The 27,002-nt window shown below is 46.0% G+C and overlaps 2 protein-coding genes across 2 annotated transcripts in view; one reads left to right on the top strand and one right to left on the bottom strand.

Annotated features, from left to right (window-relative positions):
- The window catches only part of NSF (N-ethylmaleimide sensitive factor, vesicle fusing ATPase), a gene marked incomplete at both ends in the record, with an annotated part of 46,455 nt that extends 45,927 nt beyond the window's left edge, over positions 1-528 (top strand). The window contains one exon of the mRNA XM_079547245.1: positions 469-528. Within this exon, the coding sequence (XP_079403371.1) occupies positions 469-528 (60 nt within the window). The remainder of the gene's footprint in view (positions 1-468) is intronic.
- A 3,875-nt stretch (positions 529-4,403) lies between these two features.
- On the bottom strand, positions 4,404-25,230 carry WNT3 (Wnt family member 3; the record flags this gene model as incomplete). The annotated part of the gene is made up of 4 exons (XM_079547248.1): positions 4,404-4,883; positions 6,166-6,431; positions 11,604-11,845; positions 25,151-25,230. The coding sequence occupies 4 exons, from the start codon at positions 25,228-25,230 to the stop codon at positions 4,404-4,406; spliced, it is 1,068 nt and encodes a 355-aa protein (XP_079403374.1).
- Positions 25,231-27,002: the final 1,772 nt, after the last annotated feature.

The following is a 27,002-nucleotide window of genomic DNA, read 5'->3' on the forward strand; positions in this document are numbered from 1 at the left end:
AGCACAAATTCTCATTAGCTGTTTCTTTCCTGCCTGCATCGCAGGTAAGTCTGCTGTTGTTTTAGGATTTATTCACCCTGCTTATCCCTGCCTGGGATAAGTCCCAGTTTTACTTTCTAGCAGAGCCACCTGCTTGTTTATCACCAAGTGGATAGAAGGACTGGAATGTTACCAGTCAGCTTCGTAGTGCCATCAACTGCTTTCAGGATGAAACCACTGTATTGTCAGCAGTGTGTTAAAGATACAGTGGGTTGCTGAAGATACAGGCAGAATATACAAGTATATAGTATATAGTATATATAGTAATATACAAATATACAGGACATGGAGCTTCTGGACCAAAGGACTTGTTGCAGCACAACAAAGATACTCAGAGAACCAAACTTGCAGTTTGTGGCATTATTTTCATATTGTGCTACGTGGGGGCTGCATCATGTACTAAAGAAGATCTGTTTTGTTTGTGTTTAGATGGATCCCGAGTATCGGGTGAAAAAATTCTTGGCTCTTCTGAGAGAAGAAGGAACGTAAGTGCTCTTATTTTAAAGCATTGGTTAAAATTCTGTGCTCTGGTCAGAAATAAGGCTGCTGCTGCTTCCCATAAGGGGAACCTGCATGAGGGTGTATTTGACTGTTGACCCCTCCTGTACACAGGGGTTTTCAGATCAGTTTTCTGTGCAGGTTTTTGGGGGGGAGAACCTGCCTGAGTTCTCAGATGTTGGACCACAACTGAAGTTAAATGAGAAGTGAGTCTGCTAGAGCTGAAATCCATTTATTTATCTAAAAAGTGGAGCCTTGATTTCTTTTTTTTTTTCCTGTCTGAGAGAAGGATGCTCTGCCCTTTCCCCTGTCGGTATCACAGGGAATGGTTGAGCACAGTGGCATTTTCTACTAGAAAATGACTTTCTAATGTGTGCATGTAGGCCAGCTGGGGAAGCTCACAGCAGTGCTTGTCCTGCCTTGTGGGCTCCTGTGTGTGCTTGATGCTTTCATATCTGTGCATGCTTTTTGATGGATTTGGTTTCTTTTCCAAGAGTTCCCTAGACTGAAGATGGACCAAGTGCAAGATCAGCAGCTGGAAAAGTGACCAACCTGGAGAACATACACTGGGATCTTTACCCTTCTGTGTTCAACACACTGGACAAAGTGAAACGCTCCCCTTTTTCCAAGAACCCAATGTGGAATTTGCATGTTTAGTGCAATACAGTATCTTTATTCTTTGTCTTTAATATACAGATATCACGTGGAAGTGTCTTCTAGAACACTGTGCTTCTGTCTCTGTGCAGGCGAGGCTGCGTTCTCATTTGATTTTAGCATGGGGGAAATGTTCTGTAAGTTTTGAAGCTAGTGCTCACTTATGTCAAGCATCCAGTTACTACTGTAGGAAAGAAGATGTGACTTCTATTAAATCCTGTGGTGAAGGCTTATTAAAGTACTCCTCTGTGTTCTGATCTGATGAATGCTTTCTTGTTCGGTTATGTCACCCTGTGCCTCACTGAACGCTGAGCAGGGCTGCTAACCCAGAGTCAGTGACCACAGTAATGAGACTCCAGAATTTCCGAAATGCAAACAGCCATTTCCTTTTATGCCCAGGTGTTTTCTGGCTAATGATGATAAGGACTGGAAGAAGGCGGGGAAGTTTGTTGGTCAGAACAGAGGAGAAAACTTCCAAATCCAGTATTTGAAACTTGTTCTTAATTCAGAAACAGGCTCAGTGGTGGTGACTCCAGCCTGAATGCTCTGTATTAGTACCTGGATGTGACGGTTTTGGCATTAGTTGGCCTCACTACATCCCATTTTTTTCCGCATTACCGCAGGATGCAGTTCCTCCTTGGAGGTGAAGCCGAGCTCTGTGGATGCACGAGGTGTGCACTGCCGTGGTTTTGCACTCAAACTAAGGAATGTATCAAACTTTGCTTTGTGGTCTTTCCCCAATACTCGTTTTGCATCAATGAGGTGCTGTTATGATGACTGTAGGAGGATACTCCCCTCTGGTTCCTTGGCTCCACATGTTTCATAAGGTTCGTGGAACATACCTCAATTTGGTGGGGCACAGAAATCAAAGCCATTTATGAGGTGTTAGTCAGTGTAGCTTCCTTGACTTGACAGGACATGCTGTTAAGGGCTAGCAGCTTGTATCCAGCGAGGTGTTCCCAGGGAAGGAGGGTGCTTTGCATATTTTCAGGCCCAAAGGTGAAGGTACTGCAGTCCTTATTGCATATTTAGGGCAATCAGAGTGTTTTAGTCACTGCGCTCTGGTTTCTTTTCCTTTGGCAGTGCTGTTGTATTGTGATGACATTGCTAGTCCCAGTGGTTATTCTTCCCTCTCATTTTGTGTATGATCTTGTGACTTTGTTCCTTTCTTTGCTCTGCTAGTCCTCGTGACAGCAACACTCGTTAACTTATTTCAGAGTAAATGATGTAAACCTTATTGTGTCTATGTCCAGAGCTATACTGATGAATAAATATCTTGTTCAATTGCACATTGATGGATTCAATAAAAAAGCACAACTGGGAGACACCTGTGTCTTTGGCGTTAGTCAAACAGAGCTGTCTGTCTAGAGTGCTTGAAGGTGGCTTGCTTATCTCCCTCGTGTAAAGGACAGAGGCTGATTGTAGCAAGATGGGGTCAGTCTATTTAGGGACATGGTTTAGTGGGCATGGTGGTGACAGTTCAGTGGTTGAACTTGGTCTTAGTGGCCTTTTCCCACCTTAATATTTTAAGTTTCTAAGACAGGAAAGTGATCCCCAGGCTGCTGGTAGCCAGAGAGATGCTGAACAGTTTGTGCTGAACGCAGATGGAACAAAGAGATCCCAAAGTCTGGATAGCAGACCACAGGTAGTGCTGGAGCTGCCCAAGAAGGCCATTGTAGCGCACCCAGTCCGTTCCAGCTCTGTGGCACTGCCTAGGAAGCCTCAGCTGTGTGTGTGTGCGAATGGACGCTGCGTCACTCCTCAAGAAGTCCGGGTTGGAAAACCTGAGCAAAGTGATGGGCTCAGCCTCTTCCACGGCCTCCATTCGAGGAGTTTCCTGCAGGTGGCGAAAGAGAATGACCTGCTGTGCCTGGGCAGGGTGGTTTTGTAGTGAAAACTGGATTGCCTTGAGCTGCATTGGCCAAATTCCTCATCCCTTTCATTACCGTGTTTGAAAGTGCTGGGGTGGCTGTTCTGGGAAGAAAGAGATGTGGGGGATCAGATTAACGTGGTGTGTGCACAGAGGTGGCACCCTGTGGCTGATGGCTGAGATCTTTGCTTATAATCTCATCTATTGGCTGCTTTTTACCATCACTGTCCTGCTTTTGTGTGACCGTCACTGAGCGTAATGGAGAAGAGCCACCATTCCCACAGGTATCAGTCAGCAGCACTGAAAGGATTTTGAGGCAAATGACACTCTGGGAATTGCATGGTTTTGTTTTTTGTTTTTTTTACCTTCTTTTTAATGACGTACCACAAAAAAATGCAAGTTGAAATATATTTTTCTCCAAATATATATATTTATATAATATATAATCTTAGTTAACTCAAGTATATACATTGTATAATAAATAATGCTTATAAAAAGAGAAATTTTCTGAATATAAAATAAAAAAACAATCGACTTCTACAACTTTATACAAAACTTTGGATACAGCAGATTGATGGAAAAAGGTCTTCCATTCAGTGCTAGAATACCTGACTACAGTAAAATAATTACAAGGCAATAAATGTTCTATTTAATATTAAATACCTTTTCTCGATTAAAAACAAGAAGAACAATGAAACAACAGAAAACAGAACAAAAGGAATTTTGTTGAAAGTCAGGTACTTGGGCTCTTTCCAGACACAGGGTTTTAATATATAGGTTAAATAGAACGCAGATCCGGCGGCTGATGGCTGAGCTGTGGAGGTTTCGTAGAGCTCCCCTGTGCTCTTTGTTTCAGAAAGCAGATGCTTTCAAACCCGGTAGCTGTTTGTTGGGCTCTGCAGAAGAGGGGCTGAATTTTGGTCTGGCTCACTCCAGACAGGTTTGAGTGTTGTGCTCTCTGTACGAGGGGTCTTTCACCCATTTTATTGCTCTTTCAGGAGAACGTGCTTCTCTTTCCCACGGGCAAAGAAATGAACGAGTAGAAAATGCAGCTTCGACGTTTTAGACGTTTTTATGCAACTTGTGTCAAACCACTGGCACGTGATAATTGGCACTGGAACTCTGCTACGTCGTCCTTGCTGTGGAGCAGCCTGCCAGGAAGGGTCAATGCACCACGTTAACACAGCCCCAGATGGAGGGATGTGGCCAGGGAGCGCTGGTAGGGCCAAGAGCACTCGGGTTTCTTTATGCTGTCCTCTGAAGCGTGAGGCTGCCCTGCTGGGGCCAGGAGCCCCATGCCCCGCTCTGGATCAGCCTCCCAGCAGCTGGAGACCTACAGCGTTTACTTGCAGGTATGGACGTCGTAGACACGTATGCACTCCTGGCAGCTCACGTAGCAGCACCAGTGGAAGATGCAGTGGCACTTCTCCTTCCTTTTTTCAGTCCTGGTGTTGTGGCCCCGGCCGCAGCACAGCAGGTCGCAGCCGTCGATGCCGTGCGAGGTGACATTGCAGGTTCTGTCCCTTGTCCCGAAGGAGCCCGTCTCTGGGTTGGGCTCACAAAAATTTGGCGAGTTCTCATAGTAAACCAAATCCCGCTCTGTCGGCGGCTTGAAAAGGGCATACTTAGCCCGAAGAGTTTCTACCCAACCCCGGGATTCCCTGTGCTTCTCCACCACCATCTCGGACGCGCTGTCGTATTTGTCCTTCAGGTAATCGCCGATCGCCCGGAAGTCGGGCTGTGCCCACCAGCAAGTCTTGACTTCGCAGCTTCCCGAGAGCCCGTGGCACTTGCACTTCAGGTGCATGTGGTCCAGGATGGTCTGCCCAGGAGAGAAAACAGTCAGCGGGGATCGCGCTCCTTGGGTTCTCTATTTTAAAAGGTTAACTTGGATCCTTAAGTGGGCACTTCACACTACGGCACTTCCCTCAAGGGCAGGAAGCGTTTCTCCTCCTCTTTATTGTTACAAATTACACAGAATATTTGAGACTAAATGGTTGTCCAAGCTTAAAATATAGCAATTACCTCCTTCTTCCCCAGCCTCCCCTGAAAGGTCTCATTAGTTTATCTAGGAAGGCAGCTATTCATGTCCCATCCTAGAGCGTCTCAGCGTATGCTGACACGAAATGGGTTAAGGAATGATGTGTTCTTTAATGGTTCCTTTCTTTAATACTGGAGTGAGATAGTTATTAGATAGGGCTAGATTGCTCAGTCTTTGCATGTGTGAGGTCGTATTGCTTTGTGAATAACTGGATCCATTGGTTAATTGGTGTTTTCATTCATAATTACATGGAGGAGGCTCGTTGCCCTCTACAGCTGCCTGAAGGGAAGTTGTGGTGGGGTGAGGTTGGCCTCTGCTCCAGGTAACAGCAAAAGGATGAGGGGGAATGGCCTCAAGTTGTGCCAGGGGAGGTTCATGCTCAATTTTAGGAGAAACTTCTCCAAAAGAGTGGTGATGCATTGGCACAGGCTGCCCAGAGAGCTGGTGGAGTCACCGTCCCTGGAAGCGTTCAAGAAGTGTGAAGATGTGGTACCTAACAGGTATGGCTCAGTGCTGGTGGTAGGTAGGTAGACTAGACAGCCTTAGTGGCCTTTTCCACAGCCTTAATGATTCTATGATCCCAAGCCTTTTTTCAACTGATTCAGACATCTGAGCTGAGCTTTGTCTGGAAAGCGTGGGCTACGGCATGGAATCATTAAGGTTGGAAAAGATCTCCAAGCTCCACAAGCCCAGTCCTGCCCACCCTCACGGTGCCCACTGCCCACTTCCCTCAGTGCCACATCCCCACATCTCTCGAGCACCTCCAGGGACAGTGACTCCACCACCTCCCTCCCCAGCCGTGCCGATGACTCGCTGCTTTTTCAGCGAATAAATATTTCCTAATACATCCCGATACAGTTGTGATTGGGAGCTTTGGTGGGAGGCGTAAACACCTCCGCTGGGTACATTTCACTGGATATGTGTGATGGAGAGCTGCTCCAATCATCTGTGCATCTATCCACAGAATTTTAGGGGTTGGAAGGGACCTCAGGAGTACACCAGGGCCTCACTGAGGCTGCGTTCATGGGCTGCCCATGCAGCTTGGTGCCTGCGGAGCACTCACCGTCCTCCCAGCCTCGTTGTTGTGTCTGTTCATGGCTGAGCGCGCATCCGGACGATTCTCTCGAGCATCTGCGAATTCCCGGGACACCAACACCCCGAAGTCAGCATCCTCGCTGCATCCACCCCATTTCCAGCCCTCTCCTGGAGGCCCTTTGTGGTGGGAGTCACAGCCGCAGATGGTGGAGGTGCCCTCGGCGCAGGAGCGGGTCACAGCAAAGGCGACGCCGGCTGATGCGATGGCGTGGACGAACGCAGACTCTCGTGTGGCTGGGAAGGAGCAGAACCCACATGGTTACGTGCCAAGTAATGCTTCGTTTCTTCCCAGCCTCCTTTAAAATCTCAGTAAGACACAAAGCGTTATTTTACTTCTTTTTCTCTGAACTGCCCTTTGAAACACCTGGGTTAAAGTGTGACTCTAGCTGAAGGAAAGAGTTTCCAGAGTGACTAACAAAGAACCTGGCCTAATGGGAGGTGTCCCTGCTCATGGCAGTGGTGGCAGTAGACAATCTGGAAGGTCTCTTCCAATTCACACCAGTCAAGGATTCTGTAGCTAAGTTCCATAATTTCTGGTCTGGAAACGCAAAGAGGACGCAGGGATTCAGGCCAAGAGAGATAAAGTATCGACCTGTAGAATCATTAAGGTTGGAAAGACATCATCCTCTCCAACCATCAACCCAAGTAGGACCATAGAACTGTAGAATTGTAGAATCATTGGAGCCAGAGGGACCCTGGAAGGTCCTCTGTCCAACTCCCCTGCAGTGAACAGAGACACCTACAAGTAACTGCTATGCATCAGAAATGGGGGAAAGGCTTCAGACGATACGGGGTGGACCATGGCAGAGCAAAGCCTAAGAGCTATTAATTACAGTTAGATGTGTCTAAACTAAACCAAGTTACTTCACAGCAATGGGTGCTGTTAGCCATCAAATTAACCTTGCAGTTGCTCTTTAATTAGTGAATAATCCTGTAGGAAATCAAAGCAGGTGAAACTTCAGTGTGGTAAAGCAGACAAAGCTCTTGTCTGTGGCTGTTGGCATGCTCCATGTGCACAGTTGCAGTGAGTGGATTCTGACAGGCTCAACAGACAAATTCCTGCCAGCATTGAATGCTGAAGATGGGAATAAATAAGTTGCCCAGAATGGCTGGATGGACTGGAGCTAGGGATGAGAGCGTGCGTGGACCTACAAAAAGATGAAGGGTTTGCTGAACTGGAGCATCTCTGTCCATCACCTACCTCTTCCACCCACGGCCATGGCCTTCAGGACCTCCTCTTCTCCAGTCAATTTTGTGACCCAGAAATGATGGGCATTTTGGATGGCAGCAGCCGAAGTGCCATAATGGGTGGCTCTTTAGCACACTCAAATCATCATCTGGCATCAAGAAGATTTTCTTCTCCTACTACTACCAGCCAAACTTAGGAGATGTTAGAAGCACCAAAACCCAATGCTATGTTGGAATACAGCTCTGCTGAAGTTCTCCTTGTCTGCTCTTGGTTGAAATTGCAGAGCATTTTTTTGGAAAAGAAAAAAATCCCGAGCTCTTCAGTCCGTCAAGACTTAGGCATCGAGAATGAAATGCAGGGCTGATTTCCCTGCATCCCTTGTGCAACATGGGTAGAGGTCGGTATGGAGAATGAATGCAGATAACTGGGAAGGGCCACCAACAGCCACTGGAGACCACGATGTAGCTTTAGAGGATGGAAAGGGGGGGCCTTGTACACTCTTGAGCTAGCAAATAAATGGTGGCTTCCCTATCGTGAGGCCCTTGGATTTATTGTCACCTCATGCTGGTGCCAGGGTTGTCTCAAAATGCTCTGTCTGGATGGGTGGAAGGCCTGTCTCCCTGGGTGCTGGAAGGGCTGAAGGTGAAATTGGGCTGCCTTGGATCATTGAGCCATGGAATGGTAGAATATCCCAAACTGGAAGGGACCCACAAAGATCAGAGTCCAACTCCTGGCTCAACCCAAACCCAAACCCTACGGCTGGGAGCGGTGCTGTGTTGTTCACTTTCTTTAATTCAAACTCTTCTCTCCTTGCCCTCCCTGGCTCCAATACCCCCTGGAAACCCTGCCTCCATCTACTGAGGGAGAGACCACTGGGGGCTGTGGGGCCACAGGTTGAAAATCACTGCTCCAACTCCAGTTTTTCAGCCCGACAAAAGCTATTTGGGTGGGCCGCGGTCTACAGCAGATCAAATTAGATGGGCTGGTGAGCCGTCCTGGCCCCAAACCAGGACAGAGGGGGAGGACACGAGCCCCTCTCCTTGCCGACATGCCATCGTGTTCCATCACGGGGTCGAAGAGCAGCGGGCATGGGATGAAGGGCACGTTCTGTAGGGCTCGCCCTAAGGAGCGCGGTGGTGGCGGTGGGGTTCCTGCACACGGGCCCCTCTGCTCCCACCCTGCTTCACGCCCGACCCCGGCCCACGGCAGCCCCTTGTTGGGGCAGGGAATGAGCTGCCAACACAACAGCATCGCCTGGAAATTCTCCCCTTGGGTCCGGGCGAGGAGCCGGGAGAATTTCCCAGAGATGAAATGAGGGAGCAGAGTTCCCAGAACCAGGGGAGGGGCTGGAGAGGGAGGATTAGAGCGATCTTGACAGTGCACCACTGCGACTGTCTCCCAGCCGGGCCGTTACCTGCTGGGACACTCAATTTGCCATTGTTCCCGCGGTGTCACACTGTATTACCAGCATAATGCTGAATGTTTCCGCCGGCCAGCGTACCCACGGCACAGAGCACTGGCATTCCCCAGGAGCACCTCGTAGCAACGAGGCAATGTTCCCCTGTCCTGCCGTCACCCTCCAATCCCGCCAGCCGGGCTGGGAAATCCCTATTGATGGCTCTCCCCAGCCCCCCGCCACCGGATCAGAATGGCTAAAGGGCGTGTGAATGGTGCAGCAATTTGAAACGACCGCAGTGCTGGGATGGTATCGCTCGCCCTGCCTCACAGTAGGGGAGGAAGCTTAGCTCTTTCTCATCGGTATAAGCTTATTTTTCTCTCTCCCTCTCTCTTCTCCCTCCCCCTCCCTTTAAGCTGTGGAGTTTATATCAAGACAGCCCCTGATCCCACACACCCCTGTTTAGATGCAAATGACTGCGAGTGTCATGGCTGAGAAAAGCCATGGGTTATCTTGGTGCGGTCTGCCTTTTCACTGCTCGTGTCAGGGGCTTAGCCAAGCACAAGGACCCCAACGGCAGCCCAGGCCCAGCTGCCTCTCCTGCACCTGGCCCTGCCACCAGAAATGGCAGCCACCAGAAATGGGCTCGAGCTGCCCCAGGGCTGAGGAGCACCTTGGTGACACCTGGGGAGGGAGAGCAAGCGCTGCCCCGAAGGATCAGGGAGAAGCACCGATCCCTGCTGCTCATGGCATGGAATCGTAGAGTCATTAAGGCTGGACGGGGCCTCCAAGGTCATCAGCTCTGATCATTCACTTAGCAGCGCCACTTCTAAATCACAGAATCACAAAGTTTGGGCAAGACTTCCAAGGTCATTGAGTCCAGCCTCAATCCATCCCCACCGTGACCACTCACAGAATCATTAGGGTTGGAAAAGACCTCTGTGATCACCAAGCTGAATCCCAACCCATCACCACCACGACCAGTCATAGAACTATAAAGGCTGGACAAGACCTCCAAGGTTGTTGAGTCCAACCATCAACCTCTAAAGCACGTCCCTACACATCTCTTAAGTACCCCCACGGATGGGGACTCTATCCAACCTCAAACTCCCCTGGCTCAACTTGAGGCCATTTCTTCTTGTCCTATTGCTTGCTGTTTGGAAGAAGAGATGTACCCCATCTCGCTATGACCTCACTGAGGTGGTTGTAGGGAGCAATAAGCTCTCCCTGAGCCTCCTGTTGGCTGAGCCTTGGCTTTGGTATAGGACTTGGCTGGAAGAGACATCATCTTTTCATAAAAGCTGACCTTGTTTTAAGAAGAGAAGGGAGGGAGGAGAGGGGAAAGCAGGTTTTTCCTTCCTCCTTGTCCTAAAGCTGCCCCAGACTGAACACCTGCAGTATAAATCACGTCTGAGGATTTGCTTGTAAAAACATGATCTTACCCCAGATTCTGGGGTTGTGTTGGTTTTTCTTTTTTTTTTCTTCTTTTTTTCCTTTTTTTTTTTTTTTTGGTAGAAAAGACATGCAAAAAAGAAAACCTGCAGAAAACTAATCAGTGGCCTTAGGAAATGAAAGGCTCACCAGCTACAGCAAAACCCCCACAAGCTGGAATTTTGGGTTGGGCTGTGGCACATGGATGGAAACCAGGTTGATCTCCATGGGTTGGTGTTCAGCAGCCCGCCAGTGGGAGCATTTCCATTGATAACTCATCGTTTGATCAGGAAAACTCTACACCAAACGTGCCCGGTGATTTTTCTCCATCTGTCAGGATGATTTCAGAGCTAGAGGTGATATTTTACTTTGTCAGCTCCGAGTGCATGGAGATGTTGAGACATGTCTGCGTGTGGGGCTTTGCTCCAGTCCCCACAGCTGAAAGAATCTTAAAATATTCTTCATAAATTCAAAGTTCAGTTTACTCATTAAGGGGAGGACGTTCACGTCCAAATTTCTAGTGCTTTAATGATGACAGAAGTGGTGGTGAGAGGTTTTTTCAGTGCCTGAGTGCTATAATAGTTCTTTCATAATGTGCTTAAAGCTTTTACAATAGTTTTAAGGAAAGTTAAAACCTTCTGATCTTGTAAGTGTTGACGTTTAGGACATGTATTTATTAGGCAACAAGTTACAGTGTAAAAAGGCTTTGTGACAAATTATTTGATTGTAAATACAGCAGTTATCTCAAAATCATCCTGACAGAGCACAAAGGAATTGAATCTTACAGTCACTATTAGCACTGAAATGGGATGGGATGGGCTGGAATGGGAAGAGATGGGATGGGATTGAAAGGGATGTGATGAGATGGGATGGAATAGGATGAGATGAGATGAATGGGATGGGATGAGTGAGGAGGAGATGGGCTGAGTTGGGATGGGATGAAAAGGGGTGGGATGGAAAAGGATGAGTCGGGATGTATTGGGATGGGTAGGGTGGGGTATGATGGGATATAATGGAAGTTTTAGCTACTGTATGTTTCTTTTTCATGGGTGTGCTATTTTATCTGAGATCTTGGTTCCCTAACTGGATATCATGCGAGATGTGGAACCTGACACCAAAGCCCTCCAGCAGTCTCATCTCAGACCGCATTTGGCTGCAGGCTAGTGTTTCAGCTACACCCAACATCTCACTTTTCACAGTGTAATGCCCAGGGTGTTGGGATTTCCATCCTTTTTGTGTGAGTTTCCAGAGTACCTGGCTGGTGGGTCTAGGAAGATGGGCACTCAGTAGGAAAAGATGAAGAGGAGCGGGAATATGTGTTTGGAAAGCCAAGTGGGGATGAGACGCCAGGGCTCTGCCTGCCTCCCAAGCCCCTGACTTTGCTGTTTACCTTTGTCCAGGACAGGCCCGAAGATGGCCAGGCTGTCATCGATGGTGGTGCAGTTCCAGCGACGCCCTCGGAACTGGTGCTGGCACTCCTGGATGCCCAGCTTCACCCCCTCGGCCACGCTGGGCATGATCTCGATGTAGTTGCGGCAGAAGCGGAGCTGTTTGGGGACGAGGCCGGGGATGGAGCCGCAGAGAATGGGCTGGGACCCCAGGGAGCTGTACTGCTGGCCGAGAGCGAGGGACCTGCGAAGGAGAGAGGGCAGTGAGTGGTGGGAAATCAGCTGGCGCTTGTGCCAGGAGAGGTTCTGGTTGAGTTTTAGGAAGAAAAAAGGCACTGGAACATGAAGATGGTGGAGTCACCATCCCTGGATATGGTCAAGAACTGTGGGGATGTGGCACTGGGGAACACGGTCAGTGGGCATAGCGGGGCCGGGCTGGGGTTTGACTTGGGGATCTCAGAGGTCTTTTCCAGCCTTCGTGATTCTATGATTCTATGACCATATGAATGGGCACAGTGGGTATGGGTTGGTGGTTGCACTTGGTGATCTTGGAGGTCTTTTCCAACCTTAATGATTTGATGATTCTATGAATCTGTGATCCTGATGCCCAGCTCAAATGCCAAGATTGCACAGGAGCATCGGTGCTCTACAAACCTCAGCCAGTTCCCAGCATCATTTCTCCAGATGTCAAACAAACAGATGAGTGTCCTCAAAAGAGCAGGGGGAGAAAATACCAGGAAAAAGGGCTCATTTGTCCCCCTTTACCCCAAGCCCCCAGGTTCAGGGTGCTGCAGCTCTGCTCTGGCCTCCTGGGACCCACGGACCGACTATTCCCTGTGCAGCTCCTGAGACACAAAGATGGAACAAAATCTGTTCCAAATCTGGATCTGAGATGCCAGGGGCACATTCTGGTGTGCCTTTGTGTGCATGTGTACGAGCACGGTGCACTACAGAAGGAGCATGAGTGCCTATGGCAAACACATGGGAAATCCCTTTTTTCTTTCTCTGCTTAATCCCTTAAATCTCTCAGGAGTCCCGACTTTGTCTGTCAGGCCAGTGACTCCTTTTGTTCCAATAGCCCTGGAGTCAGCAGAGTTGGGATCCGGCTGACCTCCGTGTCTCCCATTGGCTGGGGATGAGGTTTAGGAACCCTGGGAGGAAATGGTCTTGTGCAGACCAGATGGGATCATTCTTCCTACATCCTTCTCCTTTTTCCCCCTCTCTTCCCATCTTTTCCCCCTCTTTTCCCTTGTTTTCCGCTCTTCTCCTCTTCTTTCCCCTTTTCTCCTCTTTTCTTCTCTTTCCTCCTCCTCTCCCCTCTTTTTCCCTCCTTGTTTTCCCTTCTTTTCTCCTGTTTTCCACTGTTTTCCCCTATTTTCCAAACAAACTCATCTTCCATTTGGAAGTTTGGAAAAATTCGTGATACTGAGAGAAATCTGACCTGAAACTCTTTGAAAAGAACAGGATTTGGCCAGTTTAGAGCTGTGCTAAAACATATTATGTCAAGCAGAATATGAATATTTTTAAATTCTCATAATTTGCTGACAACAGCCCTTTGTGAACACAAAGTTTTGGGTTTGTCTAAAGATCAAGAGCAGCATGAGGGATATTTTTGCAAGTAAAAACATGCAATATATATGCACATATGAGCTTGAGAAACGCCGGGTCTCAAATGAATAGGCAGAAAGACAACAAAATTAGAATAAGGAATAATGCAGTTTGCTAGTGAACTGCCTAATATAAGTGAATCTCATGCCTTTGCTCATAAATCACCCACTATTTAATCTCTACTGGACGTGCCTTGAGTTTTGATCTTTTCTGTAGAGCGTCCAGAAACTCTCCTTAAACCCTTACAAATGCAAATGTTCACCCAGATTCACTCCCAACACTGTGGTTGGGTATAAGGAGGGAAAGAACCATCTGAGAGCTCTCCCACAGGGACAGCTCAAGGTGTTCCAATCTCTCTTGGTCCCCAGGGACGTGAAGTCCTCCACTGATGCAGGAGCAACCCAGAGTATTGCTGGCACATTGGTTGAACCTGAACTGCTGCACTGCTAAATTCTCTCATCTTCACATCTGTTGGGAAGGGAAAGAAAGAAGGAAGTGTCCTTCCAAAGCTCTGTATCAAACAGGTCCAGAGCACTCAATGTTGGATGCTTGACCTCAGCTTCAATACCAACTCCAGGGCTGTCCAAACTCCCAGGAGAGGAGAAGACGTGAGCTCCATGTCTTCATGGATCCACGTCCTCCAACCAATTTCCTGAGGACTGAACAAGCCTTGTGACAGAGTACTGCCCTACTGGTCTGAAAATGCTGGGTTGACAAAGACATAGCAGCAGAAAAAAAAGTATGTCTATATATGGCAGATTTATGTACTAAAAATGGTCGATTCAGGCAATGTGGACAAAGCACCAGTAGTGGATGGACAACAGAAGAAGCAAGAAGAGACTTGCACTGTGGCAGTCTGCAGAAGCTGAATTGCTTGAAGTATTAAATCCTAGGAAGACAGGAATAATAAGAATGGCAATGGATGTAGAAAATGGCAAGAAGGGAAATCCAGAGAAGGAACAGCTGGGATGGTTGGATGTCGGATGGGGCCCACAGAGATGCAAACTTTGGTGTCTGTGGGCAAGATCCTGGTGACAGAACCCTAATTCTGGAGCAGAACCATCTCCTTCTGCAGTTGCTCCTGAGCAGGCAGTTCACGCTGGTCCCAGCAATGCCAGACAATAGCTATACTTATTGCTTATCTCGCATGTAATGCTCCCTTCCATCACACATGCTGGCCATTAGATAATCTGTGGGGATAGCAAATATCCCAGTGGTGCCATCTGATGCCATTGTACTGAATGACTTGTGCCAGTGGAGGTGGTGGGATGGGTTGGGGTTGGACTTGGTGATCTTGGAGATCTTTTCCAACCTCAACGTTCTGTGACTGTGCCTGGTTTGTATCCAGGCAGTGGTTGCTCTCAGTATCTACAAGGCACATCACTTACTGTCCCAATATGGACTCAGCACATTGAGGGGAATTACTGTTCCCTCTTCTTGGTGTTGGTGGCAAGAGACCAGAAACTCTGTCTTCTAGTGGGCAGTGCCCAATAGATGTGATTGTGATGATCAGAGACTGAGAGCATGTGGTGCAGCAGGAGAGGTTGAGAGAACTGGGCAGGAGGAGAGGAGGCTGAGGACTGGCTAAAGACTGCCTACAGCTCCATGTGATGAAGTTGTAAATTTGATGGCGCCAAGCTCTTGGAAGTTCAATTGGCATTAGGAAAAATTCTCTTGCTGGAAGATCTGTCCCTGGGCGAGGTTGTCATCAAAATGGAGGTCTCCAGTGAGGGGTGTTTGTAGGGTTCAGTTGGACCCCGTTGCCTGGGGTGATGCTGGGGATGGCAATGCCTCAGGGGCAGATGGGGCTGTAGAACCAAAGGTCCCTTCCCATTGGCACAGTTGTTGGGAGAATTGTAGAGGCAGCAAATCCCCACAGCTCAACAGCTGTATGAAGGCACAGGGCGATGAATGCCTCTAAAAGTAATTCCAACAGGGTCTTGCTGCTGTCCATCCTAAGGATGATTTTGTATTCCCGTTGCCATCATTGAGCTCTGGCCAAGTGTGTGCTGTCTTATCCAGTCAAAAGCACATGAAGCTGCAGAAAATAGAGTGTTTTAAGCCTCCTCCTTGTTGTAAATCGGATGTTAAACATGGAGAGGGGACAAAAGAGCAATAGCAGTGAGCTGAGGCAGTGGCTTATGTTGACAGTTTGATTGGTCTATTGGAAAGACTTCTGAGAGATTATTGAGTTAAAGTGAGGGGAGCGGTGAGATTAAGACTTTCTGTGCAGCAGAAGAGGGCGAGACAATGGCTGGTGAGTGGGAATTCAGAGCAGCAAAAGGCAAAGCACGAGTGTAGAAGAAAAAGGCAGATGTTCAACACTTGCTGCAGATTCTCTAACACTGTGTGTCTTCAAATCCAGTCTATGATTTTCTGTTTGAGCCAATACGAACGGATTTCTCACCCTTAGGGTAAAAAGATCAAATGCAGTGGTTGCCGAGAGGATTTTTTTTCTGTCCTCTGGGTTAAAAGTCAGCTCAGTAATTGGAAACAGTGTGATAACTACAGACCACGTATGAACCCCAGTGCCCCTCGTGCAGGGGATGGAGAAAGGATGCTGTGTTCCCAAAATGACCTTGCTGAAAATCCTCTCAATGCTTCATGGTATGTGAGACAGAAGTGTTTCCCTTAAATTCAAACCAAGGAAAGTTCCTTTGTTTCCTGTGGATTTTTTTTTTTTTTTTCCGCCCAGCAGTTCTTCTTAGAGGCAGAAAAATCTGTCTTCCTGGACACTGGGATGCCAGAAGGAGAGAAGAGGATGAGGAGCAAATTGGCAAGTGGAAAAGCAAGAATTACCAAGGTTGGAATTACCAAGGCTGGTCTCCTCAGGCAGATGTGTTTTCTAATCATAATACAATTAAGTTTGAAAAAGATCTCCAAGATCATCAGTTCCAACTGTCAACTCATCCCCACCAAGCCCACTCATAGAATCATAGAACATTAAGGTTGGAAAAAACACTAAGATCATTTATTCCAACCATACTAATGATAAACCTGACTCTCAGAATAATTAAAGTATGTAAATATAATTCCTTTCTTAATCTCCTTTTATGCCCCATATTGGACATTCTTGACAATACTGTGTCATTCCATGTATGCTACCCAAGTTCCTGAGGATTCTGAATAGGTACTATTGCAGATTTCTCTGGGTTAACTGACATTTATGTTTGGGAATGCCTTCTGCTCACCCTCAGACTACTGTAGAACTCCAAGGTGAAGCTGGCCCAGGGTCTACCCGCTGGGTAGCCTTGAGCATGGTCAGCACTGCATCTTGCAAACTTGGAACAGAAGTGGCACACCAGCTTCAGTAGTTATTTTTGGAAAACTACAGCACAGTATGTAGAAGATTATGGAGAAAATCCTCTTCAAGCCACGTCCAAACACATCACAGACAAGCATATGTCTGGGAACTGCCAACATGGATTTACCTATGGCAAATTCAAAAGAATATTCTCAGCAGACTGAGAAATGGTATGGGAGCTACGGGCAGGTGGTTGGACTGCATGGTCTTAGTGGTCTTTCCAACCATAATGATTCTGTGATTTTATGTGCTGGTGGGAACTGTCTGAGGCTTAGGAAAAGCCAAGGAAAGTCCTATGTCTGGGTTGAGATGGTCCATAGGACAGGTTGGGCTTGATAGAAGGCAGCGTTGCATCATGGCGTTTTGTGGCGGGCAAGAAATCCATTATGGACACCTCCATCTCAGCTGCTCAGGCTCCCTTTGTAACAAATGGAAAATCATTCACTTTTAGAACATGAACCACTGACCCACTTTACCTGTTTGCTTCTGGATGAGGTTCTCTGGAGCACAGTCTGGACATGCAGTCAGACACCTGGCTTTAAGCTGTGCCTACACAGGGCTTTTACTCACTTTAGATTTCCACAAATGTTGTCCACAAACCATCAAGAGTGGTTTGAAGCCAAAGAGGCGTTTCTCACACAAGCTAGCACAGGAAAATGTACCTTACCCATAGAACCAGAACCCTGCCCACTATTTACAAAGCTTTTCAGAAAAGCTGTTTTGGAATCCTTGAATGCTCTGAGCTGTAACTATGCATTTCTCATCGCTCAGGAAGAATTTGACTATGACACCATGGATGGAGATGGAGGAGTCCACCAGCTGAGTGTTCAGCTCTGCCTTTATGCAGTTCTGTGTGGGCCGTAAGTGGTAGCAGTGATAACCCAACTGAACAGGGTACCAGACAACCCACTCGATCTGGCCCTGATTTGGGCAGGAAGATTGTGCTCCTCGCTGTCTCTCATTTCTCCTCTCTCCTCTCCATATTCCCCCCACTCTGGAACTGTCCTTACAGAGATGGTAATTGCTGAAGCAAATCTCAAATTTACAAAGTCCGGAGGCTGAGCCAAAATTGAACTGAATCGTCCTCATAAAATCATAGAACCATAGAATCATGAAGGAAAAGACCTTCAAGATCACCAAGTTCAACCCTGATCCATTCCCACCATGCCCACTAACCCAGTGCCACATCTCTGTGGTCTGTGAACACCCCCAGGGATGGTGACTCTACACCACCTTGGGCAGCCTGTGCCAATACCTGACCACATTTCTTTTGGAGAAGTTTTTCCTAACATTCAGCAAACACATTTTTTTTTTAAAACACCTATCCTGGCTTTTATCACCTGAGATTACCTGTTAAAAATCCTACCCTAAAATCTTTTTATTGAGGGAATATCTCATTCCACAGTTGCCTTCCCTTTTCACACACTTCACTCAGCCACATTCAGTCCTCCTATCCCTGGAACTGCCTCATTTGGAGGAACAACCTTATCCTTTGCTACTGTCAGCCCTCTTTGCAGTCTCCATATCGTCTGCTACCTTGACGCCAGTCTCTTTCTGCATGATGCTGACCTCCATATCTGTCATTCTCAGTGTTCCAGGAATTCTCAGTTCTACTGAGGAATCAGGGTCAGAACCTGAGTGCATGGACACGGTGCACGGTCCAGCTGGAGCGTAGGGTCTCAAGTGGTGTTGTGTGAGCAATCCCTCCTCGATCCTGGGCAGGAATTTGGGCAAATGGTGATATAACTCAGCCCATGAGCTTGCTCAGGGTGCAGGGGGCAGGGTCAGACCTGAGCCCTTTGCTGTGCCAACATTCCTTCTAATGTCAGAAGCCTTTGCCGTAGGAGTCGCCACAACAAAGGGCTTCAAAACAGAGCAAGAAGATCCCTCCAAATTCCTATAATTTCCTCTTGTCTGAGCACGGCGTGAAGCAGACGAATCCGCTGTTGCATCCCTCGCATTATCTCTGCCGACTGCCCTGTGGATTAGTGTTGCTGCAGCAACAGCACTTTTGTGAGATGAGCCCATTTCGGGAGAGCTGCTCCACTTTGGGTGACTCAGGGCTCTGTCATGGACTTGAAAGTGATTTGGCATCTGCCTCCACCTCTTTGTCTTGGCATCTCCCAAGGTTCGTCTCTGAGTTATTTGCTAGCCAGAAGGGTTGGAGATGGGGGCAGGGCTGGGAGTTGGACTCTGCTTCTCTTCCTAACGATGCAGCATGAATAAAGTTGCTGACGAGGGTGCGTGTCCAGGCACTGGGCTCCTTTATGCCCCGTGTATCAGATGTAAATGTTATGTTCAGCAATGCCTGCTCAAAGCCATGTCACTCTCCATTTAGAAAGCACAATCAAGTGATTCGCCATGGGAGAGAATGTATTCTGCAGGGGCTGCGATAATATGATTCACCCGTGAATTTGCATAAATGCATATGATTTGCATATGCAAATCGGGGCTTCCAGGCTGTGACCGCAATAAACACAGCAATATTTTCAGCACTGCAGAGAGAGATATTGAAATTCATCTGAGATGCACTCCCTGTCCATGGCTGGGTGCTGGTAGGGCCCAGATGGGTGACGTTTTGAAGAGCCCTTGGCAGGGGTGAACCATTAAGAGCTTGGTGCCTAATGTCTGAAATCACCCACTGTGAGGCACTGAAGCCATCAAAAAGCATTTACTGAATGCATGGATGCAAGAACATCTGTTTTAATTCTGTGGATTGGAATGACCACATCCACCCAGCTGTCCCACGCTTTGGGGTGCGATCTAGAATGGATGTTGTTGAGAATAAGACACCAAGCTCTGTCACGTCTGGATGAACTGGATCTTAATGTATTTAATGTCAGGTGTACCAGGGAAAAGAGTTGAATCTTTTGGAAACAAGATCTACTATTAGTGCCTGTGGTTCATGGTGGTGAAAAGTCAAGCTTCGGCCTGATAATCACTGGCAACGTTAGGTTCTTCTATCCTGAGCAGCAAGCTCCTTAGGCACACTCCCATCACCATTCAAGATCTGTATTACACTCACTGCATTACACACTGAATTTTCACAAGCTAAAAATATGAGGTAAATATCGTCTCCTTATCTGAAGAAATTCAGCACTTCTGGTTGCTTGTTCCTGTTGGCTCATCTCTAGGATTTTCTCATTTTGTATTCCATTTTTGGGAAACATAATGATCAGACTGCAAACAGACCTTGGGTTGTAGAAGTGGACTGAAATAGTCCACTGGCATTCTCAGTGTTTCCTGTTTTGAGAAAAAATCTGATCTCCTCTTCCATTGCCAATCAACCGACATGTCCACAGAAATCTGACCAAGAGACCAAGCAGCAAGGTGCAGAGCTTGCAGATGTTGATCAATTCTACATGTCAATCACTGAGCACCAACTGCAGAGAACTGTTCACAAGAGAATCGTGGAATCAAAGTACCATGAAGGTTGGAAAAGGCCTCTAAGATCACCAAATCCAACCGTCCACCTACCACAAATGCTGCTCACTGAACCGTGTCCCACCTCTAAGATAGCTGTCATAAAGTGCCTAACCTATATCAATTCTGTGCAGATTAGGTGTCCTTGAACTGAAAAATTCTATCTATTCTTCACAGGCTGATTGTTGCTCAGAAAATTTACCCTGAAATGTCTTTTTAATCACTGGGGTTCTGCCATTCTTTCTGGCTATTATTGTGTATATTGAGCTTAACTGAGTTTAAAGCATCCTGTGGGACTGGGTGGTGTGACAGGGACTTTCTATGAGTGGTACAATATTTACTGCCAGGTAGAACCGGGATGTTGGCTTATTAATCAGAATCCTGGAGCCTCATATGACTCCAAGAGAAGGCTGGGCTCGGTGGGGATGGGTTGGGTTGAACTTGGTGATCGTACTGGTCTTTTCCAACCTTGATGTTCTGTGATTCTAAGTGGGAATCATAACCAAAACCAGGCAGAATTGGACACGAAGATACAAATCCATAACTGCCAGATCTTAAAACAATGGATGCTTGTTAAGAATGCAGCTACACAACTTTGAGCCAGGCCATGTGGACTGGACTGAATGAAAGTAATTATTAATGAGCAGTTAAGTATGTTCGTATGAGTGGTGGTGGGGGATACCACCATGCCTACCTTGGTCTTACACCCTGGTATAAGATTTCAAGGGCTGAGTGATGGTTGACATCATGGTACAGGACCACCATTCATGTAAAGACTCAGTGTAGTACGTAAACAACTCGTTAGACATAAGTCCCATGCATTTGAATCAAACTTATTAATCTGTTTATTACCAAAGTCGGAGCTCAGAGGAAACACAATGCAACAATCAGTTGGAAATTAAATATTTGATTGGAAATCTAACAGAGAATATAAAAGGAAGAACCAAACTGTTGAAATCATCAACAGTCAAGGGAAGGAAATCAAGTGGAAAACAAGGATAGGGAATGGCACAGCTGAGGTATGGAATATCTGTAGTAGATACAGGAAGTATGGATGGCTATGAGACATAGAAATGGGATCAGGACAAAATTGGGTTTATCATCAGCAACTACTAACCCCTTCTGTTCTAAACCTGAGAGTTCTGTTGGAAAAATTGCCAGTGCCTAAGCCCATGTGATGCTCAGTGGCTCAGGAAAAGGGTTTCTCACTCAGAAATAAAAGGTCCGATTACTGGGAAAAGAGTAAGAGGCTTGATTACATTTGTAAGATTAATTAAAACTAGAAAGGTTCAGAGAACTGAAAAAAGACAAATTAGCAAATCAGGAAACCCATCTTCAGGAAAGAAAGGAAAGAGTTTAGTTCCTTGATCACGGAAAATTTGCTGAGCAAATCAGAGTTCTTTCATAGTTTCAGGGGTGGCAAAAGAACTGCACCAACAGTCCACTGACCTGAAAAATTCAAGGAAACAACCTGAAATAATACAGCCTGACCCCCTTATCAGACACTTTTTATTACATCCACATTACTGTAACATTACCTCAAAACTTGAATAATATTAAACCACATCTATTTGTAGACACAAAATAAGCCTCTGATCAAATTAGAAGAAAAAAAAAAAAAGAAAACAAGAAGTAGTAATAATGAAAAAATAGAATTATGTCTACCAGCAGAAGGCTAACATTAAACTTTGGGTAATTTAAGGAACTTAGGCTGTAACTATTTATACATGGGATATGTGAATTATACAGCCAAATCCTTCCCATTTCAGACCCTTTAGGAAAATCACAGCTTATGGCCATGTGCTGATCCACACCAGATTTACCTCACCCCTGAAACAGCCACTGAAAAACAGGTGTTTAGATGGTATGAATTGTTTGGCTGTGTCTACAAACAGAGGGAGGTCAGATCACAGAGTCACAGGATTGGCTGTGTTGGAAGGGACCTTTAAAGGTCATCAAGTCTGGTATCATCCTTTCCAAGATCAGACTTAAGGTAGATCAGTTTACACAGAGGCAGCATCTTTCCAACAGCAGCAATTCTTTGGTGATTTGCACCTGGCTGGATCCTACCTTCCTGAGAGGTATCTCCCATTGCAATTCTTTCACTGTAATATTTTCAGAAGTGATTCATAATTCTTTAGAGCTACCTGGGTCATAATTTCCGTTTCCAGCTCTGTTTAGAGCCATTTTCTTTAGGAAACTGAGACTAAACGTGCTTACAGAATGAATGCCAACCCACTGCATTTCAAACCAGGCTCAGTCTGAGCCACAGGCTGCTGCTGGACCCTCTGCATCCTCTTGGCCAGAGTTAATGAGCTCTGAGCTACTGATAACCCTGAAGTCACCCCTGAATTTCCCATGCTGTTGCATTGGTTCCCTTAGGCAGGTATCTAACTTTATCAAATAGTGCTTGTAATGAAGGATTCAAACAGAAAGCAATCATCTTCAATTAAAGACAAGTGAGACACTGAAAGGTAAAGAAGTTACATGTCACCTCAAACTGCAGCTATGTTCAAAAGGTTTTCACACAAGTGAGCTTCCTAAGGAGGAAGTTACAGTGGGATGAGTGAGGACGTTTTTAAATTTCTATTGCCTCTTCCTAAGGGTCCAGTGCCACTGGGAGCCTCAGAGAGCTGCCAAAGCCTCCAGACTCTCTTGATAAGGGTAGAATTGAATTTGATAACATGCGATGGGAAAAGCTATTCCACCTGCTTAGAGATGAAAAAACAGATGTTTGTGTTATGTGAATCACAGTTTTGGGAAGTGATCTATTGGCATTTTGTCCTCGGGAGCCACGAGTTCTTTACCTTCTGCTTTCACCTGTGGCTCTGAATGTGACCTCTTTCCCCAGAACAGACCCCTGCCAGAGGTCTTCAAGCATCCTTGCCTCATTCAAAGGTGGATAATGGTGGTGGAAGAGGTGAGCATTCAGTGTTATTTACTGGACTTGTCTTTTTGGACCTCTAAGAGTTCCTAAGAGGCACCTAAGACGTCTGTTGTCATGACCCAAGGCTGTGCATGCCAACTATGGCCTTGCTGCACACTTTTCTTCCACCTGAAGGGATAGGAAGAGCAGCAGTTTTGTGTCCCCACAGTTCTCCACATCTCTCCATCTCCTCTATCTCTCATTTAGAAGTAGCAATGTGGACAGCATAAGTGTTTGACACGTATCTGAGGAGGCATATCCCCTGTTCATTGCAGGGGAATTGGACTAGATGACCCTCAGGAGTCCCTTCCAACTCAAACAATCCTATGATTCTATGTCAGCACTCCTACAGTTAGCATACAGACAATTTTTCCCATCTCTGCCCCATTTGTTCCTTTTCACTTTTGTAGTACTAGGGTTAGGTTAGAGTTGGCCCTGCGGCCAAGTAGCACAGGTAGCTCCATCTATCTCCTATCCCACCCAGCCCAGATGGTGTAGGGGCCCGGCGCAGAGCACAGAGCAGATACTGTGCTCCATCTTTCCTTCCTCCCCATGTCTTGGGCTGTGAACGAATGGGGCTCACCGCCAAAAGCTGCCTAAGACCAATGGACTGGGGAGACTACTGATCACAAAATCCATTCCCTGCCCTTCGGCCCTCTGTGAGTCTCTCATTTTAAAGCAGTGGAGATGCTCTGGCACTGTGGATAAAGCCATAATTGCAAAAAAACAAAAACAAAAACAAACAAACAAGCAACAAAATAGCATGGATATCTTGTTTGATCCAATCCTTTTCCATGGACTCTGCTTGCCATGCACCATGCATTTCTGCCCACCTTACGTGTCCTCTGCATTGTTCATTTGGGCTGAACTTTAGGGATTTGAAGCAAGGCTAGGACATGGGGCAGGCACCTTTCTGCACCATCTTCTCCTGAAAACAGGAAGAGGCATTTTGCTAATGGAGATATTTTCATAGAAAAAGTGGACCTTTTTGTCAGGAGATTTGGGTTCTCACTCAGAGAATCCCGTTGCCCCATGCGGTTCCGGGGCGTTTCATTCTTTGGGAAAACATGCTGTGATTTAGCCATGTCACGAACCTGCAGAGCTGCTAAATGCTTCCTGAGCATTCTCATTGTATTCTTGGTCTTTCTCTTTGGGAACTGCGTATTTTCGTTCTCAGTAAGCAGATTATTTTAAACATCGGCTTTCCATCCACATCCCTAAATGCTCCCAGACATGGCAGTCCATTTCCAAGTTCACTCCCACCTACTTCTTGCCATCTCCATGTTGGCACTGAAACGACCTCCTTCAGGAATTAAAAAAATAGGACTTTTCTGGAAAAAGACAGAAATAACCCAATGATCTCCATAGCACCAATTCCAACCTCTCCCTCTTTGCTCTGTGGATCATTAGATCTAAAGCCCCCACTTGGCACACACAGAAACTTAATGAGATATATTCCAATGACAAAATCCTACATGATAAAGAGGGAAATTAACTGAAATATTCTGTTATGCAATTGCTTGCTTAAGGGACTTCAAATGCTTTATTCTCTATTTCTTTTCGGTTTTTAACTGCTTCCTTTTGCAAATATATTTATTCATATCGTTATATTTATTTTTAAAATAAGTAACTCAGGTTATTTATTACCAGATATAACCTATTCTTTCATTATTATCACTGTTAGTGCCAAAAAATAAGTGACGTTTCCGTAATTAGAAAGAACAAAACCCATCTTGGAGGAATTTTGCTAACGAACATTTTCTCAGGTGCCATTTGCGTTCTCAGATCATTTGCTGGACTAAATTCACAGAACAGAATGCAACAAAAGAAGAGAAAGAAGTCAAAAAAACTGCAGTGGCCAAAAAGAAAATAGAATCATTATTATTAATTATTATTATTATTTTTTGGAGGATTATTGGAAAGAAAGGAAATAGCTGCGAAACAGCCACGCAACAGCCAAAATTCCTCCTGCACAAGAAATAAAAAACACATCCTTTAACATCTCAAACAAATGCCTATTGCTACAGTGACGAAAATGGAGAAATTAAGAGTGGTGGGGAAGACTCCATTTGCGCAAGGGGAAATGTAGGCATCACCCTTTAAAAATCACCCCCAAACTTTTCATTAATTACCAGGCGAATCTGGAGAAATTAAGCTTAGAATTGAACATGTAATCACGGCCGGCTCGGGGTGAAAAGAACCGTACATGCACACAGATCCCATAGCTAATAATTTAATTAATTCATTAATCAATCATAGGAAGAGGGAAAGGGGGGAAGGAATCTTACCACCAAATGGGGTAACCCGCTAAGACCTTTGTGCCATTGAAGAGAAAAGACAAAATTAATCCAAGCAGGTGGTAATCCATCAGTCCACGCTGGTGCAAGGGGAAAATCGCCGCGAAGTTTTCAGCAAAACATGAAGTGTCAGAATGAAGAACAGCCCCCCTTCCAGAAAAAAAAAAAAAAAAAAATTAAAAAAAAAAAAAAAGGAAAAAAAGAGTGAAACAAAGTCCCTTGAAGTGCGGATGACTTTGTGGCTTGTCAGAAACACACCTCTCCAAGCCTTTTCCCCGTAGATCATCCCAAAGCGTCTATTAAAAAGTGCAGGGCTCGGGGATGTCAGCCGGCAGCCAATCAGACCGCATGGCCCAAGGTGAGGGATGAGTCTCCCTCTGCGCTGTCAATCATCTTCTCCTCCCCCTCCACCCCACAACTTTGTTCCTCGCTCCCACCGACAAACCATCTTTGCAAAAGGCTGTGGGATTGGTGGTGGATTTTTCCTTTTTTTTTTTTCTTTTTTTTTTTTTTCCTTTTTCTTTTTTTCCCCCCTTTTTTCCTTCCCCCCTCCCCCCCCTCCCCCAAGAAACTCAGGATGCACAGACTTCTGGCCAAGACGTCGCAAGGTAAGGATGGAGGGCAGCTGTGATTGCACTTAATTTCATGGTGGGGGTGAGGTAGACAACTTATTCTTTAGAGGGATGTGAGCATTAACCCTTGCAGGAGCACCAGGGAGGCAAAATAATCCTCCTTTATCCATGTGTTGATCAGAGCCATGTGGACAAAACTGGTTGTAAACTTTAAGTGAATTTTGCAGTGCCCATTGTGGGGTGGGATGGGTGGAGGAAGGAGGCAATGGCAGCCTGGATTTCTTTTGAGAAAAAAAATCATGTCAAGAGTGTGAAGATGTCCCATTATTCAGTTTCTTGTGACGTGCAACTCTGGATGCAAAAAGATGAACTGTAGAATCATGGAATCATAGACTGAATAATGGAATCACAGAATTATGGAATCGTAGAATCATGGAATCTTCCTATATCCTAAATTGGAATCACAGAGTCGTGGAACCATAGAATATCCTGGTTTGGAGTCATAGAATTGTGGAATCATAGTATATCCTGAATTGAAATTATAGAATTCTCAGCCATTACAGCTCCATTGCAATGGAGCTGCCCAGTCTATAAGCATGTCGAGATGAGGTGCTGGCAAATCAGTTTTGTACAGGGCAATTGTTGTAGCAGAGGTGCAAGATCTTGGGCAGCCCAATGCATCTCATGGCTTTGAAAGTTATAGAGCCTAGCTATAAAGCGTCCCAGCAAATCTCTTACCCAACACCAGCTATGTTTTACTGAATTCAAACACTTTGGTTTAATTAAGCAGTGATTTTCAAATGGGAGCTTGAGGGCACAGGTTTAATTCACTGTCTGAGTTTTGAGATTTGCAGCAAGAGTCTGACCTGGCCGATGCTTTGGAGCTCCACAGACAGAATAGTGATTGAAAGTAATGTATGAAAGTACTTCAGCCATTAAGATGTCAAAAAAGAAAAAGGGAGATGGAAGTTTGATACCTCAGATGATACCACAGGTCATTGGCATCCCATAGGATGGGTGGGGGAGGATCCAAAACAGGGCAGAAATTCAGTTTGGGAAAGCTTTTGAAATCTGAATTAAATGATTGGTTGGAGCATGTGTGGGCCCAGAGAAAGAGGATTTCCCCATCAAAGGCTTGGTGGGATATTTCTTTCCATCAAGAATAACAAGAAGTGTTCTTTATCCATTTCTTGTCACTACAGTTTATAAATAAGACAATATCAAGTCACAAAATCATTGTTCTATGTATTACCAAATGTTGAAAAGTGATC

This window comes from Tetrao urogallus, assembly GCF_951394365.1.
Source record: "Tetrao urogallus genome assembly, chromosome: 26".
In the NCBI taxonomy this organism is placed as follows: domain Eukaryota; kingdom Metazoa; phylum Chordata; class Aves; order Galliformes; family Phasianidae; genus Tetrao; species Tetrao urogallus.